Below are 21,638 nucleotides of genomic sequence, written 5' to 3' on the forward strand. Positions count from 1 at the left end.
GTGGTGATTCTTACATAGTGGAAAAACTGCAAATCTTCTTTTGGAAAGTAAGCTTGCATCAGCGATGCAAACAGCAACTTGTAAACAGAGCATGCACAAGGAGAAATGGGCTCGTGCACACTCTCATAATAGCAGTTCCCTCTTGAGAACGGGCACAGGGTTGTGCATGTGCATTTTTTTTAAGTGGAGAGGGCGGGTCTTTTCAAAACTTTGCTAAAATCCTCCATTTTACCTTTAAAATAGGCATTACTATAGGTGGAGGTAACACAATGTGGTAAGGTAAATGAAGTGAACAGATCAGTAAAGTGGCTAATGCAGTCCCTGAATTGTAGATTACCCGGATTATCAATCACTCTGCAGTTGCAATGATAAGGACTGTGTTTGGATCTCGTCATCCATCTTGATTTTGTTGTGTGTGTATATATATATATATGCAAATTTTGTTTGTTTCTTCATGACCTGTTGTCATCTGCTGCAGGATAAACGTCTGAGGAAAAATTTGCAGGTATTGTTGTTATTTTGCTTAGAAGGGAAACAAAACCTTTTCTTGTATGGAATGCAGAAAAAACGCATATTTACCTTGTTATTAACTGGTGTCAATAAGTAAGTACAATTAGGGCTTTAATTTCAATGGGTGAAATCTGGGAAAGTGTCAGCTGTGGAATTCATATGTTTCCAAAAAAAAAGAAACAGACTTCATACTCTGTCAGCATGCTGGTCTAACCACAACTTCTGTCAACTCTTGCTCATTGACTCTTAAGAGGGGTGTTGGATATTTAAACACTGTGGTGCAGACTGTTGGTGAAATGCATCAGTGGTTCCCAAACTTGGAGAGGATCTCAACAATCAAACAGATAAAAAAATTAAAAATACAGGAATATTTGTCACAAGAGATGCATAGTTGGAAATGCACCGGTCAGAGGTGTTGTAGCGGATTTCAAATCATATTTTTTATCTTTTATTTTAAGAATGTAAAGGAATTAATGTAAATGTGCTAATTCAAATAAAAGTAATTTTTTGCTGCATCTCTTAACTGTATGTGTTGTGATTATTTCAGAAGCTAAAATGTTTGGGAACCACTGTAACAAAGGAAAGATGGGAGAGTTTAATGCTGTTTGGGACCTTTTTCTTTCTCTCAAGGAGAGTCCATTCGAATTGAAAGAAACAGGAAGAAAAATGCTAACCTGGGTTTTATTTGTTTTCTCTTTTGTATTCCTCTCAGACCAGGCAACCTGTTTTTGTGCAGCTGCTGCAGGCAGTTTTCAGGGTCTACCATTGCTACTGGCTTGGGTCTGGCCAGAAGGGTTCTGTTGAAACCTGCATCAAAGTGCTCTCTGATGTTGGTTAGTTTATCTCTACTTCAATGCTCACATTGAGAACTTTTAAAACACAATTGGCAGCAAACAAAGAATGCATTTTTCTCTGTACCAACCAGCCAAAAGCAGAGCAATAGCCATCCCGGTGGACCTGGACAACCAGGTGAACAACCTGTTTGTGAGATCCAACAACATAGTGCAGAGGACCGCCATAAGCTGGAGGCTGTCCGTTCGCAACTCACAGCTTTCAACTCGCAGAGAATCTGTGGTGACTGTGTCGAGGGACTACAGGAATATTATCGAAAGGCTGCAGGTAACGTCTGAATTTACCCCAAACCATTCCATCTATACAAACAGTAAGGACATGCTTATCTCTTTAACCTAGGACATTGTGTCAGCTCTTGAGGATCGTCTGCGCCCACTGGTCCAGGCTGAGCTATCCGTCCTGGTGGATGTGCTGCATCGACCTGAGCTGCTTTTCCCAGAGAACACTGACTCACGCAGGAAGTGTGAGAGCGGGGGGTTCATATGCAAGTAAGCCTTACAACTATTTATGTTATTTCCAAGTTGATTCATAAAGTGCCACTGACTCTTGATAAATAATATGGTGCAGGCTGATCAAGCATACCAAACAGTTGCTGGAGGAAAATGAAGAGAAATTGTGCATCAAAGTTCTGCAAACACTTCGAGAGATGATGACAAAGGACAGAGGTTATGGAGAGAAGGTAACCTGCTTGTCTGTCTCTGCATTGAAATGATTTGCAACTATAAGCCTTCTAAATTACCATATGCCTTCAATTGTATATGAACTATACTGATCAGCCATTCCAGGTATGACCATATATGTATGATTGAATTATCTTTGGGACCTTGTGAGGAGCTCTGATTAATTCCTTTGTACTTTGTCTCGGCCCCTTAACATTTGTAAATTGTTATATCTTGGTATGTGGGCTCTAAAGTCATCAAAATCTTTAAGTTTTGTGCCTGCTGAACGGGCGGAGCAAGACCGCAATATTTAGTGTCTTGCCAAAAACAATTAGACCAAGAATGTGTGATTTGGAGACAAAGGTATCTAAATGGTTAGAGGTGCACAGATATATATATTTATAGTTATCTTACAATAACTAGCGTGGAAAGCCAGGGAGAAGAGGCGCCTTTTCAGTGTGGATTTGAACTAGTCTAAGAGGTGAGAGCTTTGAAAGAAAAAGGAGCATTGCTCCACAGCAGGGATGTCAAAGTCAAATACACCAAGGGCCAAAAAAACTAATCTGCTACAAGCTGAGGCCCGAACTGGTTAAATGTTTATTAAAACATATTTAAATAAACATAGTCTATTGAACCAAGACTTAACACATTGTGAAAGTATAAAGTTATTAACATACATACAAAAATGAAAGTGCATACATTATAAACCGAAAAGGCATTACTGTGCTGCTCTATTATCCTACTGATTACTGCTTTCAAATAGTAAAATAAGAAAAAATCAAATCAGTTGTATTCTCTCTCATGGCTCTTATCTGCATTTTTACCTGAGTCAAAAATGTGATTAAAAGAAATAGAATACAAAAATCTATGGCACACAGACAAAACAATACTTCCTTCAAAGGAAAATCCCGTCTTGTACAAAGAATTGTAAGAACTTTATGGTGAATAATGACAGCGGACGCAGAATTCAGCCAGAGGTTCCTGAAATGCTGCGCGCAGGTGTCAGCAGAGGCTGATTAAAGCCAAAATAAAGGGATCCTGGATGGAAGGTGGGGGAGCTGATCCTGCAGGTGAGACAGACAGACACGCTGCCGATTGAGGGGCAGGTTATTCTACACGCCAGGCACAGAATAGCGGGAGGCGAACAGACGGCACAGTCAGGCAGAGGGCCGCGCCTCTTAGTAGCGCTCCATCTTGTTCAGAGTATCGTGTGGATCCCACCTACCCCTCACTCAGCAGCGTGTCCGTCTCTACCACCTGCAGGATCGGCTCCGCCCCCTCCCTCCATCCAGGCTCCTTTTATTTTGGCTTCAATCAGCCTCTGCTGACACCTGTGTGCACCAGTTGCTTAGCGCAGTTAGTGCACTCCGCCTCCTTAGACAACCGACTTCAGCCCAGCTTGGATTGTTAAAGGGGCAAAAGCAGAAAACAAAACAATCCAAAATGCAAAGCACAACAAAAAAATTAAAATAAAAGAAAAACACAATCATGTTTTCCCCTGGGAATGTAGTATTGGTTTTTGCAACACACCTGCACCAACACTACATTCCCCACAATGCAACGGTAACCTGCAAAGTCACAGCAGCGTGCAAAAGCGCCTGTGGAATTTGGGCTGGTTCTAGTTGTAATTAAATATCATCCAGGGAGCCATGGATGAACAATTTGCGGGTGTTGTGCTCTACAGTATGGGTCCTGCCTCTGAGAAAGCTCTATCACTTCTGGAATTTAGCCTGGATTAACGGACAGACAATAGGAGCTGGTTGGCTGACATCAGGGGTCTATTTGGAGTGTAGGAATGTAGCGGCTTAATTAAATGAGATGGGCCAAAGAGTTTAAATACTTAATAGCAATCTACAAAAACTTAACCTTCACTCAAAATTTAATAGATGGAGAGTGTAATCTGAATTAATTCAAGCATCTTTGTTTTAGTGTGTATTTGGGCCACAGCGTTTTAGGCACTACAGAACCGGGGTAACCAATTGGTGCTCCAAGGGGCCCTCATGGACCACATGGGGTGCTCTCAGCAACTTCTGGAAACAGCACCACTCAGCAGTGGGCTAAGTTTGAAATTGCATTTTATTCCTTCACTCTCCTTTTTAAATGCAATTATGGAGATTTCTAAATGACTGTCTGAAAGAAAATGGGAAACTAAAGGAAATACCTCAGTTTTTTCTTCATTCACACTTAACCATGCCTGCACCTTCTTAAGAAAAACTCTGAAGCATTTTGACAGTGGACTGGCTGTCATTGGTCGTTACAGGCAGATGGATTTAAATGTTGACAACAGATAAAAAGGACTTCATGCTTTATGAAGACAGAGCACAGGGTGAGCATATGCAGGGAAAAAAGAACAGGTGTCAGTATCAACCCATGCGGCACAACACAACCTGAAGGAGACAGAGGGGAGCTACAGAAAAGCCTCAATTAAAGAGACACACCTAAACCAGCTGAGCTCTGTTCCTTTGATCCATGCTGTTAAATGTTGCCAAAAGGTCTCAAAGCAAGGAAGCTGCTGATTTCCCTGCATTAACAGCTAAAACAAGGTTATTAAAATGCTGTGATTCTTTATAAGACCTGAGTGGAACTTTTCACTGGTTTCATTTAGATTAGAGTAAATGTAAAAAGTAGCTTACTCTAAAACTTAAGACACAAAAAACAGTTTAGAGAATGGTCTAAAGTTAAGCATTACATTGAACCACAACCAAACTCCTTGGATGGGTTGTTACCGGTAACAGTACAGAAGAGTATTTAGCACATCTCAGCCATTATTGCCTTAAGACCAAAAGTCAGCACCAGGTCCTGGGTGTGTCATTTTTGAACATGAATATTGAAATCCCCAGTCATTAGAAATTGATCATAATTCAATTTTATTGAATAAAATCTGTATTAAATTTGTGAAGGCGGTACACCAAAGCACATAGGACTGGAGAGTCAAATGTGATCACAAATGTCTGTGACTCAAAACTAAAAACATATTTCTCAAGGCTATGATGCCTGTCTCAGTAAGCAGTATAGAATCGACTTCCTGTGAAGAACATACTGTAGAACAAACGTTTAAGTGACTAGTGGCTAAGACGTGAAGTAATATCCTCGTAAACCAGTGGGGTGACACCAGGCAACGGCCGAAATGCAAAACATGGTGTTTAACGGGTTGCTTATGCAACGGTGTCCATAGTTCTAGATGGCGGAGGCTGGTGTCCAGGAGGGCAGGGGCTGGACAACATGGTGTAGTAGGCAGGGATGTGATGGATCCCACAAACGAATTTCCAATAAATCCTCTGCATTTTTTTTCTACCTTCTGGCCAACTGCATCCCCACAGGTAGCAGGTACTGAGGCTTGACGCAACAGTAGACAGGATGTTTCATCCTCAAGTTCGTGACATCCATCCATCCATCCATTTCCCGTCACGCTTTATCCCAAGTAGGGTCGCGAGGGGTGCTGGTGCCAGCTATCTACGGGCGAGAGGCGGGGTCCACTCTGGACAGATTGCCAGTCCATCGCAGGGCAACACAGAGACAAACAGGACAAACAACCATTAACACAAACACACGCACCTAAGGAGAATTTCGAGAATCCAATTAACAGTCATGTTTTTGGACTATGGGAGGAAGCAGCAGTACCCAGAGAGAACCCACGCATGCGCAGGGAGAACATGCAAAAATGCAGAAAGATTCAAACCCGGAACCTTCTCGCTAGCAGTGCTACCAACTGCACCAGGGTTTCAGTTTGCAAGTAAAAAGGAGCACATCTGTAGGGCTTTTTCGTAGTCACTATGAATTTAGAAACCATTTCAATTCCAGGTATGTTGATTGTCCACTGATCATAAGGATAATCCATCTTTGATATGCATCAGCTATGTAGGGAACGCATCTACATAAAAATGCAGCTGAGCTGCAAAAGAGCTACAAGCAGACATGTTGAGATATGTCCAAGTTTCAAAGATGTGTGTGTAGATGTGTGATTGTAAAAAAAAATTTAGCTGAGCTGCTTTACTGCATCTGGCCTTATAATCCTGGAAGCCTATTATAAAATCAGTCATTATCTTTGCATATTATTTAGCTGCCAACTGCAATTCGCATCTGTTTGATTATTTTTAAGTTATGAATACTCTAAACTGCATCCACTGTAACCCATACAACAGTGTCTAGTTAAGTCTGAGATAATTGAAGGGTTTTTCTATGCTACCAAGCAATGGTCATAATGTTATGGCTGATCGGTGTATAGGTGCAACTTTAAGCTGTATTTTGTATATTGCTATGTTTTGGTGATTAGATTCATTTTAATAGATTCTGGGTTCTTTATAGATTGTTCCCTAAGAATGAATAGAATGCATACCTAAATGACAACAGTTTCTCATGCACAGAAGTAATATCAAGCAGTAAAAAGTTGCATAAAGTGTTATATAAGTGTAGGATTATAAAACCCCCCAAAAAATGAAGAAAATATCTCATTAGCAGTTCATATTTTGGAAATAGTGACTTTTACTTGGTAATATCCAAATCTCAACCTTTCTTTGCACCATTTCAGCAATCCTTAACTCACTCAGCAGTCACACCATGCCGTTTGATTGACAGCTTGAATTTCTTCTTCTTGCATTGTTAATGAATAAACCTTAAACCTTCTGTTCTCTTTCAGCTCAGGGCCTTTGATGATGAAATGGAAATGCCTAAGGTTGTCTCTCTTTTTCTTTAAGTCATGCCCTCGTTTCCCTGAGCCGCTGTCTGTTGTGTCTGTGCAACATCTTTAGTTGTTGTGTAACTGCACGGTAGCAGCTGGTGTTGCTGTGGTGCTGCTGATGCTTGTGGGGGGTACTCTGGGCACAGATGGTAGCAAATATGGGGCAGAGCAGTTCTGTTATTGACACCTGCTGCAGCCTTTACCAATAAAAAAAACTCTGTGCAGACTAACTGAGGAGGTGGTAGATGTGTGCTGTGACTGACATGCATGCTGCTTAGTATGGTTGGGTTATTTAAAACATTAAGGTGAAGCACTTTGTATCTGTGACAGGTGGTAGTGGTGCATTAGTGTCTGTTCACTGTCTTCTCATTGGCGGTTGACATGTCTGAACTCTTCTAAAACTGTTTAGCATATGAAAATGAAATAAAACACTTTGTGGAGCTTGACATTTAGATTTCTAAGGTAAGTTGATTTAAAACATGTTCAGGACTGATTCAGAAACAAATGGCATAGAAGCAAGTTCATTCTTTTCTTTATTTATCAAAACCCCTTTTTTCAACTAAGTTTGCTGAAAAGGTTTTGCTCCACAATATTTTTGATGTAGATCTAATTTGAAAAGTGATGCATGCATCTTAACATTGACACCCTGGGATGGGTAATTTTAATTATATTTTGTGTTTACTGAAAACGTTATCAGGTCTGTCATACTTCGCCTAATTTTTCTACCTGTAGGTCTGAAAGTCAAATGAAGGACAAAGTGACTCAGTAGATTCCAAAAAAAACCCAATGAGTTTTTTTTTTTTACCTTTCAAATGCTCTTTATATCTTTTTTTCATATTTTAATGATTCAATTCATAAATACGCAAGAGTATATTTCTCTTCAGCTTTGTTTTGAATAGAATAAAAATAAAATACAATACAATAGAAAATCCCTTTATTGTCCCACAATGGGGAAATTTTGGTGTTTGCAGCAACAAAAAGATTGTAGAAAATATTGTCACACAAATGTTGACCTTAGAAAAATGTATAAGAATAACATAATAAAATCACTGTTTAGATCAAAACATATAAGCCACGAAAAGGTAGTTGCATAACTTAGCCTTAAAATGTGGGACACTTCTACATAGCTCACGCTATAAAACCTTATTGTGCGTTTTTAGAATACCCAGTGCCTTGCACGAGTATTCAAATCTACTTACCATGTTGTAATGTTGCTACCATTGGGATTTTATAGGTATCAATTTCGAAGCTTAAAAAGTGCAATTAAGGGAAAAAACAGTAAGTGGCACCATTTAGAACAGGTATCCTATTAGAATAAACCAAAACTATTTTCTTTGAGTCCGTGGTAACGCTCTCTTTTACAGTACATCAATAACCATGTAATAACATGGTAATATCATAGCAAGTTACAATATATTACTTGGTAACAAAAAAAAAAAAAACATTATTTGGTAATTAACCCAAAAATAAGTTGTATAATTTCAAAGTAATTACCTGCATGTAATTATTACAATTGTATGTTACCATGTAACTTTTGGTGGGTAGTTCCCATTAGGTTACCACATAACAGTTTCTATTATTGGTCACCACCTACCAATGGCTTACAAAGTAAAGTGTAACTTATGATCAAGTAACTAAAGCATTCTAAAACTGAACTTAGGTCACATATAAATAAGAGTTTAGTTAAGAAGATTGGTTTGCTGTTTTCTAGGTTTGGTTTTCTGTTATATGCCAACAGAAAACTGCATTTTACTAGATAATAACAATTAACTTTTTCTAAAGGTGAAATGCATGACTTACCTGGTAATAACTTTTTTACATCTAGGAAGTCTGACTTGAACCACAGCACTTACCAAAAATTCTCCATAAAGTGTTTCTTGTTACCTAGGGATATAGTGTAACTTGCTATGTTGTTTACCATGTTATTAAATGGTTTTTGATGTACTGTAAATGAAACCGTTACCATCCGACTTTTAGGAATGACGGAATGTATTGAAATGTGTGACTGTAAATAGTGCAAACCATTATTAATAAAAATCCAGACTGGAGTTAAGATGAATTCTGTAAACCAAACAGGAGCAGGTTTAAGGGGTGGATGACGCGGGGCCCTTGTCCCATGCAACTGATTCCCCAAATTCAGTCTCAACTGAAAAAAGAAAACATTTACAGACCGCCTCATGGGGATAATACATAGCACAGCAACATAAAGAAGAGCATGGGAAGTTAAGATAAAAGAGCATTAGTCAGAGAGTCAGCCCAGGGCCCTAGGATAACTGCAAATATCAACTATTCTGGTGGACAAATCTGTCAACAGTCTAGTATTTATTGAAGAGTGGCTGACGGGAACCTCTTTGTTGGAAGAATTTGAAGCATTTACAGTTTTTTAGAAGGATACATGTAGCAGACACAGTTAGCATGTGGTGAGAAGAGAAACATGGTGGTGGCAGCATAAGGCTATGGAGATCATTTTTCTCTTTAGGGACAGGGAAGTTAGTCAAAGTTTTTGGAAAGAACTATGACGTCAAATACAGCCTAAAAATACAGCCGGAGGATCACTGAAGGGTTTACATCAAAGTGGATTCTCATGTTAACATGGTCCAAGTCCAGAATTAAAATCAGTCTATGGTAAAAATGTGAAAGCTTTGCTCTGAGGTGCTATTCATTTTGTGTCAAATACAAAAGCACTTCACACTTTTCAGAATCAGGTTGGCAGGTCAATTTGCAAACCGTCCACCTCACAATTACACACTATTTTGTATTTTTATAAAACCCAAATAAAATCCATTAACGAGGCAAAATATATATGCTCAAGAGGCATGAATACATTTCCCAGATGTTGCAGGTTGGTCTCTTGCATTCGCACATTATCTTATAACCCAATGGGTGTTTCTTCATAAATAACAGTAACGAAAATAAAAACATAAAAGCCATATCCTAATTTTGTTCTATGAATATATGTGCTTTTACAGAAAACCCATCTTTGTGCCTGGTGTTTCCTCTCTGCCCTCTTAAAGAGCCAGTAGGGGGCACTGTGACTGCGTTCATGTCTTAACTATGCCTGAAAGTAGTGAATGCGAGGGACTGTTGCAGTCATTGAGGCTGTGTCCTAGTTTCCCTTTCCTGCAAGCTGCACGATTCCTGGGTGCCTGCCAACTCTGGGCTGAGGTTACATAAGAACCAGGCTTTTTTTTTCCTGGAACTCAGCCCTACCGCTGATGCCCGACCTTCACCAGTAATTGCCAATAACGGTGTGGAGGAGCTGTTTACCCACTTGTTGCATGTGTGGTAGTGTGTGCACACCTGTGTGTATAAAGCCAGCTTTGGGTGTGGGACAGAGGAGTCTTTCCCGTCAAGTGTTGCACCCATCTACATGAAAGCTTAGTGTGGCGCAAGGCAACACATCAGAGTTTGTAAAAAGCTAAATAAGTTTGCTGAGTGTTTCCGTGGGTGTAATATGAAAATACAAATTCAGGTTTTGACCCTGCTGGTCTTTCAGGTGTTTAAAAAAAAATTGTGTTTTATTCTGGGGTGTGTGCATTTGGACTGCAAAAACTATTCGTAAAGCTTAAATTTCTCTGCATCATTTGATCAAGTGTGGGTGGCTTCTATGCCCCTACTGGAGATAAAAATTCCCACAGCATGATGCTGCCACCTCCATGTTGCTACACTTTTCTAAGTGTTACACTTTAAAAATAACAGGGGCTTAAACATAAATGCAATACACACTTCTATCTTTTTCCATGCACATTATAAATGTGGGTTAAAAAAGTATATATATTTTTAGGTGGTTATCAGACAAACTACAAAAAAAATGTAAATACTTTCTGGAAGCACTATGCATGGGTATTACGAAGAAGCTAATAACTTTTCCAACCTAATAAATAGCTAAGATGTTTCATCTGCATTTTTCTGCGTCATTGATAGGCCCTCCTTCCCTCCTAAATGTCAGGCAGGTGATTAGCAGCCAAACTTGCTGCACTCTGGGTTATGTAACAGACAGGACGACTCGGGAAACATGGAAGGCTTCTTCTTCCTCCTAGGAGGTCTGCCTAACACGGCTCCATCACTCTGGGGTTTTAGCCAAAACAGTGCAAGCCTTCTGTGTTATCACTAACAGTACATTTTTATTTTCATTTTTATCCACCCAGTTAGCCTCACAGCTGGTTTTCAAACTGGTCAAGGCAAAAAAAAAAAAAAAAAATCGAACAACCTTGTTTAATAAAAAGTAGGTCAGATGACATGAAATTGAGGGACCAGACGCTTTTTAATTCAGCCTCAGTTTCTGTGTGCAGAGCAAACACCATCTCTTTGTGTCGTTCCCCTCTGCTTCAAGCATGTTTCAGTTTCACATTGCAGAGACGCAGAGATATGTTTATTTTCACACTTTTAGAAGAAACAAAGAAGAAGGACCTTTTCAACTGAATGTGTGTGTGCACGTATTTCCTCTGGAGTGGAACTGAGAGGTGTGAGACTGCTCAGGGGTTTGCCATGGGGAGATTCCAGCTCAGCAAAATACACGAGCTGCAGCGGATGTGGGAGCGATGAGGGGTTACCCTGTGGTGTCTGTGGTCAGGCCAGGGGTTGATTGGCTGTGTTTATCTGCCCTGATCAGCTAGTTTTCCTACTGTTTGAAGTGGTCATAGTGGAATAGTAACTCCCCAATAGGTAAGAGAGGCTTGTCCTTTGCTGGTGTCCATGCTAAGTGTTTGAACCCCCCCTAACCTGCTGCTGCACTATGCCCCAGTACATAAATATAACTCCAGTTATGTTAACCTTGTTTCCTTAGTGGATTTAATGCCAAACTAAAAAATAGTCCCTGAGCTCTCAGGCACTTTTCAAGTTTTGTTTTTTTGTGCAACATTTATGATGTTTGTGCAATAAAAGTTATTTGCAAGTTTGATATCCTTTAGCTGTGCAGCATCTGATTTAGTTGCTGGAAGAAGCTGAGAAAGTCTTAAATCTTCAATTATTCAAGCCTTTTCTGTGTTTTCCAAAGAACCGTAGGGAATTGTTTTGGGTTACAGTCAGAAAGCTGAGCCATAAACATTCTCATTTTTGTAATAAGCTGTGAACTGCATTTGAAATCAGATATGTAGATGTCACAGTTAGATAAGGATAACCAAAATGTTTATATTTGCTAATTTGATTAGGGTTATGGTACCTCAAAGTGAGGTTACATACAGGCTCCGACTGGTAATCTGTGATAACGGCATTTGCCCGGTGGGCCGGTCCTAAATTCAGCGTGCAAGGGCCGGCCCACCTTGAATCATACCAGCCCCAACACTTAATCTCTGGCCAAAGCACCTATTTGTGACAGTAAATAACTCAAGGAGCTCAAGAACTAATACAATATTAACTGTCTAAATGATGCATGCAATATATATATATATATATATGCACATCCTTGTGATGGTTGGCATATGGTGTAATTTTCTATTTCTTCAAACTGTAAAATCCTTGCAACAAACTAAATAACAAACTAAAATGCTTTATTTAAACCAAACTACAACATTCCTCTTATATTTGTAATTCTATCTCTAGTAATATATGTTCGAATATTTAGCAAAAATATGTTGCGGTGCATGATGGGGTTTTGCATCAGTTTACATTATTCCATTTCATTGCCCACACGCCACCTAGACTCACAGTGAATGCTGACACACCGCTGAGCTTTCATGGATTCATTCTTAAAGAGTTGCCTGTCTGCCTCTTTAATGTAGTGTTTTATGTTGGTGTTTTTACAACACTTGGGTTTAAGTTGTAGACCTAGTATGTGTGAGTGGGTGTCTGCCTGGCTTCGTGCAAGTGTGGACGTTACGCAGCAGCAGTCACTGTGGCGTCCGTGTTAATAACCAAAGCCAGTAAAACCGCATTGTAGAAGTCTTGGTAATGGTTGTCGTGTGATGCATTGTATGTCACATTTGTTTCACATTTGAGACGCACGCGTTTGACTGTGCTTCTGTTTTTTTGTTTTTTTTTCGGGGGGTGATGGTATCGGGGGTCCATAATTCGGCAGGTGTAGATGGTAAAAAATGCCAGGGCCAAAAATCGTTCCCGGTCCAAGCCTGGGTACTGTACATACACTAAAGATACTCTTTACCAAACAGTTTGGTAACCCTTAGCAAAAAGTAGTTTATTTAAGTATACTAAAAGTGCACTAATTTCATACTTAAAATCAGGCAGTGCACTTAGTTTACTTATTCTAAACTATACTTCATATACCAATAGTATAGTCAAATGTACTTGACTTACACTGAGAAGTGTTTACTAAAGTATACTTTAAGTGTACTTTAGTAAACTTAAAAATGTCCCAATTTAGTTTAAAGAAGTATTACTTTAGTAATACTTCAAGTTTACTACTTTTTGCTAAGGGAAAGTCTAGATGAAGTTCTCATAGCTTTGAAGGATGCCAATAGATTACTTTGAAGGATCAAAAATAAGTGAAGAAATCTTTGAATGTTTCTTCTGATCCCTTTGTTTGAGATCAAAAGACATCAGCCAAGATATCTGGTGGACGACCCACATATTGTTCTGATTTTTATATGCCTTAACGGTAGTAAGTACATTTTTCAATAATTTAGACTTATACAGATTTATTTGTCATTTTGTCTACACAAGTGTAAAAACCAAATTTCGTTTAGAACAGCTCTCTGGACAATTTAATTTTTTTTCACTGTAAGTGTGAGATTAAACACCACATTAAGCCTGTATACTATCAAGACAAGGCTTTGAGTTTAAGAGATCAGACTTGGACATTTGGATTGAAAGAAAGTAGCAACATAAACTCACATATTTTTAGGATAAAAACTGATTTTAAGTCTTTGTAAATATCTGGTATTAAATTTGGTTTAACAAAAGTCTGTAGCACTGTTGAATTTAGAAGTTGTTTTTTTTTTTTTTTTTTTTTTTGCCAAACCTTCAACAACATCAATTTGCACATGTTCTGTGTTTTCCCTAAATTATTTTTACATCTTCATCTCTATCTTTTGCACCCTCACCCACGCAGGCAAACCAACAAAAATCTTCTCTCGTTTTTTTTAAAATGAGCATCACATCACATTGTTGCAGCCCTGAAAACAGGTCTGGTTTCATAAACACAGAATAACAGGATGTTAATGAGGTATAAGTTTTAAAATAATGCGATTGTGAAAACATCTTTAGTGATATTAAATTATATTATTTTTTAAATAACCATTTTTTTCATCACATTTGAATAATTGTAGCACTGTTGGTGCTTTATCAAAAAATATAAGCCTAATAGAATAGAGTTGAATAGAAAGATCCTTTATTATCAGGAAATTCAGGTGTAGCAAAATTAAAAATGTAAATGAATGCAGATTTACACATCACAAAAGAAGTATATAAAAAAATTTACAAATCTATTGAAAGCCTGAATCAAGATTAAGAAATTGGAATAAAAAATAAATAAATAAATATAAATATATATATATATATATAAAAAAAAAAGAAATTGTAATTGACTCTACAGTTAAGGAAATGCCTTTATCTAAAAAAAGAAACACTTTGCAGTTAAGAAAACGGTATGCTTACATTAAATTTAATGCAGTGTGCAACATTGAAGTGACTGAAAACCCCTGACCTTTAGCACATGAGCTAATCTAGACTCTGCAAATAACAGCATGGATGCAAATGCTTATTAAGCTGATAACAACCTTGAAAATAATGTCATGAATATGAATACAATAATTAGGGAGGGAGAAAGTATCCCCTCATAGATGTATGCAAAAGAGCAAAAAATTGTCGAGGTGCTAAAAAAGTGATCTATGGTTTCTTTCTAGCCTACTAACTTACAAAAAAAAAACCTGTTGAGCCATGTTTTTAACAATTCCAAAACACCAGAAAGCTTATGGCTGCTACAAAACTAGAGCAAACAGTCTATATATGTCAGACTGCTTGTATTATCCGCCCAATGTTCATAGACCTGTTGTATATTTGTTGGTTTTTTTTTATCGTCAAAAAATCTAAAGAAGTTAGAATTCCCGATTCTGATGGCACTGCTTACATTAGATGCCTTGAAGATTCTTTGACTTATCAGAAAGATAATATGTTTTGAATTTGACCAAATGCCACATCAGGGGAGTCGTCTGAAAGAGTAACTGGAGAACCTTTATATTTTTTTTAATCAATTACCAATTTTGTATTTGTAAGTTGCCGTAGTAGTGGCTGGCAAACTGGATTTTTTTTTTATTTAGGTCTTGCGTGGTTTGCTTTATTTTTGTTTGCAATTCCCTTTGTGTGCAGTGACATTTTTAGGGCATAAACTCTGTTCTAAATACTTAACCCCACCAAGTCAGAGCAAGAAAATCCGTGACTATCTTGCTCCCCTTTTTTGTCTTGTATAGGTGATAATCCTGTGTTTTTGATGACAGATGGCCCTCGTTAGTGGCTCTGTGTCATTGGTTTAGTGGCCTGGTTTCTTTTAAAGGGATTATATAACTCTAACCCCTTCACCGGTTGCCTCTGCACTCACCTCTCCTGCCCCCATAATGCAGACTTTTACATAACATATGCAACACCCTCTGCATCTAATGTCATGATCCCTTAGTGGGTGCACAGTGAATATAAATGTATGCATATGCTAAGATGATATTCAATCTGAGTTACTATTCTTTTGCTGCACTTGTGAGGAAAGTGAAAAAGGGAAAACAACACTTCTCTATATTTGATGCATTTGAAATGTGATTTTTTTTTTTTTTTTTTTTTTGAGCACGTTCTCTGGAACTTGACTCGTAGTGAAAATTTCTCACCTTTTTGATTGCTCGTGTTTGACCTTAACTGACTGTTGACGTGTGATTTCAGTTTCTGCTCAGTTGGTGCTTTATTGTTGAGCTGTAAAAGATGAGTCTGGCATTTAGGAAAATTGGCAGATTTCTACTATTGTCTTTAAATATGCTTTAATAAAAAGGCAAGGTAAAGGCAGGAAGCTCATGCTCAAGTTCACAAAGCATCTGCTTGGTTTAGGAAATGTTCTCTAAAATGAGTTCAGCTATTTGAGTCATTACTGCGCAGATATTATAGAAATATGGAAACAACTAGTCTATAGATCTATTACAGTAGCAGCCATTCTAAATGGCACTTTCCAGTCAAACGCCAGCCGAATGGCAGCAAACTTCCCTGCAACTCCCAACAAACCCCCCTATCCCCCCCTCCTGGGCATGAATATTTTTTTATTCTGACTTCACCCCGGGTCTGACCAGGAGATGACGCTTCTCTTAAGATCTTAATATGTCCACAAATCATGACCAAAATAATATTTTAGTACAAAGATTGATGCTTAAAAAGGAATTTTACGGGACCAGCCAGGGATACATAAAGGAAAGTAGGGAAATTTTGAATATCAACTACTGTAGGTACTTAGGCTCATTGTTTATTTGAAAGTTAACAAAAAATACAAAAAATAAAAATACTGTTTGTTTTTTAAGGGTTTAAGATTTTAATTTTTATTTCACTTTTTACCAATTTGAGAAAGCAAAGTATTGCAGTGTACCTTTGAGTACCCTTTAGGCTAGAAGGAGATAGAATAGCTAATACAGTATAAAAAAAGATCACATATCTTGAGCTAAAAAGGTTCATCATATTTAATAATATGATTATATTAGATAAGAATAAAAAATGAACTGATATGGACCAAGCTAATTCAGCTACAATAAATTCAGATTGTTATTTTAAAAAAGATACGCCAAACTCAATAAATTGCATAAAATACATCCATTCATTTTCTGACATGCTTAATCCCTGCTGGGATCACGAGGGGTGCTGGTGCCTATCCCCAGCTGTCTACGGGCGAGAAGCGGGGTACACCCTGGACAGGTTGTCAGTCCATCACAAGGCAACACAGAGACAAACAGGACAAACAACCGTTCACGCCTAAGGAGAATTTAAAGAAGCCAGTTAACCTAACAGTCATGTTTTTGGACTGTGGGAGAAAGCCGGAGTACCTGGAGAGAACCCATGCATTCTAAGGGAGAACATGCAAACTCCATGCAGTGGTACAGCAGTGCTACCCACTGCTCCACTGAGCAGCCCAATATAAATGCATAAAATACAATAAGCCAAAAGGCTTCCATTAATATGCTCTCAACTATTTATTAATTAGCCAAACTACAATTAAAAGCTAATATTAAGTCCTTAAAAGTGAACTCAGTTTTCTAATGTACACTGAATCAAAGAAAGCTAAGATGAATTAGATAAAGAATAGCTAAATTAGCTAATATCAATTGAGATTAAAAAAAGATAATCTAGAGAAAATGTAAAGTATTTGTAGAGTGACTAATTTTGTTTGCAATATGGTCTTTACTAAAGTTAATATTTGCTTTGCTCAGTATTTTGTGGTAAAATTACTCACTAATCACCTGCATTCTTTTTATTTTAGATTTAAAATTAGTTCAGAAACGAGAAATGAGGAAACTAATGAAGAAAATTAAAGTGTGTGAATCTAAGGTTTAGGAGTTGAGACTTTCCTCAATAACAGCTTAGACTTCATCCCATTTCCATTTGTATCTGCTACTTATTAACATATTAACCTTTGACCCTATAAAACACTGTATGAATTACAATTTTAGGTAGAAAAAAATCAGCTTTATTTCAACAAACTAACAATGTGGTTAACTGTTTTGTGATTACCTCTTTTGTTTGAACTAAATTGGGCATGCTTCATATAAAAAAAGACCTTACCTGTCTAAGTTGCAAATCTTTGCTGCTTTCCTGGTTTCTGACCTAGCTGTAAAAGCATGGCAATGCGTACTGAGCAGACCTTTGCATGGCAACTTGTTACAGCTGATAGGTACGCTAATGTGATAATTATTCTGAAAAAATCTCTGTCTGTACTGCATGAATATTAACTCTGTATTTGTGTTACAATGCTTGAACTACTCACTGCATACAGAAGCTGGATCAGAACGTGCCTGCGAAACTGTTGGCAGACCAGAGAAGGGTAGGTACTCACACCAGCATGGCCGCTTAACTAACATCATTAATACTATCAAGATTTAGTTAGTTGTCTTATTAAACAAATGGATGTAAAAAAATAAATACATTTGTGTTTTTATTCTGACTTAAATAACATTGATGTAAACATGTAACTTTGCAGCAAGAATAGTTTCCTACTCTCTTCATTGCAAATAAAATGTCATGATTTTGTTATCAAGACCATTTACTTACCCCAAATGTCTCCGTGAATAAGAATTGCTTTGCTGCTATTTTTTAAGCAGATGGACAAATAGGGGCCTCTTTTCCTCCTGGTCTGTTTTATGACGCATTTGTTTAAACTTAAGCACCTATATCCTCTTGTCGGTTTATTATAAGAATTGAGTTGTTGTTAATTGGTTTCAATAATTTCAGTTTTTAGATTTCAAAATTGTTAAAAATATTTTTAAAAATCATCCCCCCTTTTAATTTGATATTAAAAACAAACACATTTTGAAGGATAATAGCAGTAATAATGATAAAACCAGCTAAACTAATACTATTGTTTTAATTTCAATATTCAGTCACCTTGGGTAGAAATCGTTATTGATTTGTTGTCCCTATTTTCATGTTACTAAAACCTGGCCTTTTAAACAAGGGTGTGCACACTTTTTTTAAATCAACTTTTATGTCCATGTTGTAAAGTAAAACTAAACGAAAAAAGTTTTAAAAGCACAGCAGAAAATATATATGCAGATTCACACTGCTGAATAGCCAATGAAAGATGAGTACTTTGAACCACCTACAAAAAGCAATCGTGACCCCCAGAGCATGACGCCGGCGGCAGGATTTATATAATTTCGCTGCCGTCTTTCAAGGACCACCCACAGCTCACGATAATTTGCACATAATTGCAAACAAACACACAATTCACAGGCTTCTTTCATTTCCTTCTCTTTATCCCATGGGAGGTCTTTCAGGTAACGATGGGCTAGTGTTGCCATGCCAACGGCAGAGTCGTGCCGCTGACTGTTTTACAGCAGATGAGTCACGGTGTAGGAGGGTTGCCCTCGAGTCTGCCTGAGCAAAAAAAAAAAAAAATCAACAAAAAAGCAGGACCTCCCATTGTCATTAAATAAAAACACTGTTTCTGTAACAGACAAGACTTGCGTCGGAGGCGCATGATATAAACTTGATGCTGAACATGCCAGGTTTTTGGAAAGATTAGTATATTTGCTATCATTTCTATTGAAAACTAATAATGTAGAGTCAGGTTATGACAAGGCTCTTTCCAGCTTAAATTGAAAGGAGCAGGTGTTGTTAATTCTGCTGTTTTATTAAAGAAACCCTTAACTAAATCTGGTAGCACTTGTTAGAAACACCAAGCATTACCTTAACCTGTGTTCCTTGGAGATCACAGGCTGCAAACCTGTTGCTGGAGTTTCTAAGATTGCTTCTTAATAGTTTTTTTTTGTGGACTGTTATATAATCTCCCATCTCTCGCTGTCACTGACGTCACATCATTACATCCTGCCCTCTCTTTTCCACTCATCAGGGCGAGGCGCTCAGACGGATTCTGGTGAGCCGTTACTATGGAAACTTCCACAGGAGCGGTGGGCGGAGGGACAGCCTGACGTCATTTGGCAATGGCCCCCTCAGTCCGGTAGGACCGGGCAGAAGCCAATCAGGTGACCCTTATGTGTATTTTCAGGCCTAAACACAAATGTTCGTCTTATTTTTTGTGTGCTTTTTTTCTCATTTTGCAGCAAAAAGGCAGTGAGAACAACTGCTTCAACATTTCTATTTGGCTTAAAGCTTATATCAAGCAATGACCAAAGCCTTTTGAAACACTTGGAGGGCATTTTCCTGCCAGAAATGATGTTAGATATTAGGTGGCAAAGCCTCTGTGAAGCTTTTGCTTTGCATTAAGTGAATGTGGCAGTATCTGTCTGGCCCTGAGGTGTTTATCAGCCCTGTGGTTGCTGTGTTCTGCCCTTTGAGCACCCAGACCACAAGAGTCTTATCAATACATGATAAAGAGGTCAATGTGTTACTATCTGGAGTCAAAATACTTAGGCAATGTACCATGACTATTTGGGCCATTGGCTCATCTCTAACATTTATATTGTATTTTCGTCATATCATTTTTTTTTTACTAATTTAGCATCATCAGATCAGAACAATGTGTGTCTAGCCTATAATTCATTCACATTCTTATTTTTTTTTACTTTTGTCAGCCATTTGTAATAAGTCTGAATACACAGTTTCCTTGATCGTATTCTCTTCCTTCCTATTTTCTTCCTCATGCTCACCCAACAGACCACAGAAAGCATGCCCTTTTCACTCATGATGAACTTCTTTTTGTTGCTAAGAGACGGGCTGGTGCTTCCTGTGGAAACAGTGTATGCACCTGTTGTAGAAACAAGAGCCAGGAAAGGAATTTGATATGCAGCCTGAAGTTGGGGATCCAGACGAGGCAGAAATGTGTGGGAAATCCTTGAGGCAATGACACATCAGTAGAATGCAGCTGTTTTGGGCTTGTTACATTTCATTAAAAAGTTCTTTGCTGTTACTAAATAAAGTAATGGATTTCATGTCTATTTAGAGCTAAAATAAAAAGATTTCTGGCCACAGTTTGTTTTCTGTCATTGTCTTAAAGGCCCAATGATAAACCTGTTGTAATTTTCTGATAAAATGGTAAATGGCCTGTACTTATATATTGCTTTTTCAAGTCAGAGGACTTGACCAAAGTGCTTTACAGTACAATCAGTCATTAATTCATACACTGATGGTGGCAAACTACATTGTAGCCACAGCTGCCCCGGGGCTCAATGACAGAAGTGAGGCTGCCATACACTGGCACCACCGGGCCCTCTGACCACCATCAGTAGGCAATGCAGGTGAAGTGTCTTGCCCAAGGAGGACACAACGAGACTCAAAGCCGGAGCTCGAACCGAAAACCCTCCGATATCAGGGCACAGTTCCCATTGTTGCCTCTAAAGTGCACCAAAGTATTATAATATTTTAAAGAGCTCCTCATGCATCACTAACAACTATCCCAGGAAACCTGTAGAAAAGAATAGAACCCTGCAGCCAATATCCTCCACCACACATTAAAGTGGGCCAAAGTGTTTTTTGACATATTCTTTTTGTTTCTTTTGCTCTAGTCCCATCTAGAGTAGTTGGTAGCAAAAAGATGCATCTTCATTCACATCTGACAAAAACACTTTTCTTTTAAAAGCCCCATTAGCTTTTTGCAACCTCCTTTGTTTACATTTGTGATTGTAGGACATCAAAGGTGTTTTGCTATATTTGCTAGATTTTGAAGAATTACTGAGATACATTAGCCCGTGTTCCACCAGATATAAGTGTACCCAACCTTAACAGTAATGAATAGATTTGTAGCGAAATTTTTGTATAGTCTGATTAATAAAAAAAAAAGAGTAGTATAAACATGCATAAATATAAAAAATAAACAAAAACATGGTTCAATCACATTTATATTAGAGAGGTTATATTTGGGAGCAATTAACTTTAGAAAAGGACATTTTGTTAAACTTAAAATGAATAAGTAAGCTATTTTGTTATATTTAGAGTGTAGGCATATACTTCAATAATAATAGAGATTTTAAAGCAGTTTTTTTTTTATCAAATAGGAATACATGGTGGAATAAACAATAAACAAATTACTAAAAACTATTAATGTTGGAAAAACTTTAAATAAGTCACAAATCGAGATTCTGCATCAAACTGATAACATCATTCTTATACTAAATGGTGAATCTTCAAAATAGAACTCAACTCAGTGTTTTACTGCATTTTGCACCATCTCTATTTATTTATTCTTGCACTTCTCTGAACCTTCCACATCAATGCTTTTTTGTACCATGTCTCTCCCACACTGTTTAGATTTTGATCACTGCTGCACTTTATGAACGGAAATGTGCTTTTTTTACTGCTAAGCGGCTCATTCACTGTCGGAAAGCTTTATGAAATAAATTTTGATTTGTATA

The 21,638-nt window shown here is 37.9% G+C and overlaps 1 protein-coding gene across 5 annotated transcripts in view; it reads left to right on the forward strand.

Moving 5' to 3' along the window:
* Window positions 1-21,638, forward strand: part of LOC107082111 (inositol 1,4,5-trisphosphate receptor type 1-like) — a 113,723-nt gene that overhangs the window by 55,287 nt on the left and 36,798 nt on the right. Inside the window, exons 35-42 of one of the 5 annotated variants that reach the window (XM_015370606.1) lie at window positions 479-505; window positions 1,223-1,343; window positions 1,436-1,629; window positions 1,702-1,850; window positions 1,930-2,041; window positions 6,658-6,693; window positions 17,606-17,653; window positions 19,181-19,313. In XM_015370606.1, coding sequence (XP_015226092.1) covers window positions 479-505; window positions 1,223-1,343; window positions 1,436-1,629; window positions 1,702-1,850; window positions 1,930-2,041; window positions 6,658-6,693; window positions 17,606-17,653; window positions 19,181-19,313 — 820 coding nt within the window. The remainder of the gene's footprint in view (window positions 1-478; window positions 506-1,222; window positions 1,344-1,435; window positions 1,630-1,701; window positions 1,851-1,929; window positions 2,042-6,657; window positions 6,694-17,605; window positions 17,654-19,180; window positions 19,314-21,638) is intronic. The other 4 variants (XM_015370608.1, XM_015370607.1, XM_015370610.1 and 1 more) reach the window with 4 other exon arrangements.

Source organism: Cyprinodon variegatus, unplaced genomic scaffold (genome assembly GCF_000732505.1).
Source record: "Cyprinodon variegatus isolate N-32 unplaced genomic scaffold, C_variegatus-1.0 Scaffold47, whole genome shotgun sequence".
Taxonomy (NCBI): Eukaryota; Metazoa; Chordata; class Actinopteri; order Cyprinodontiformes; family Cyprinodontidae; genus Cyprinodon; species Cyprinodon variegatus.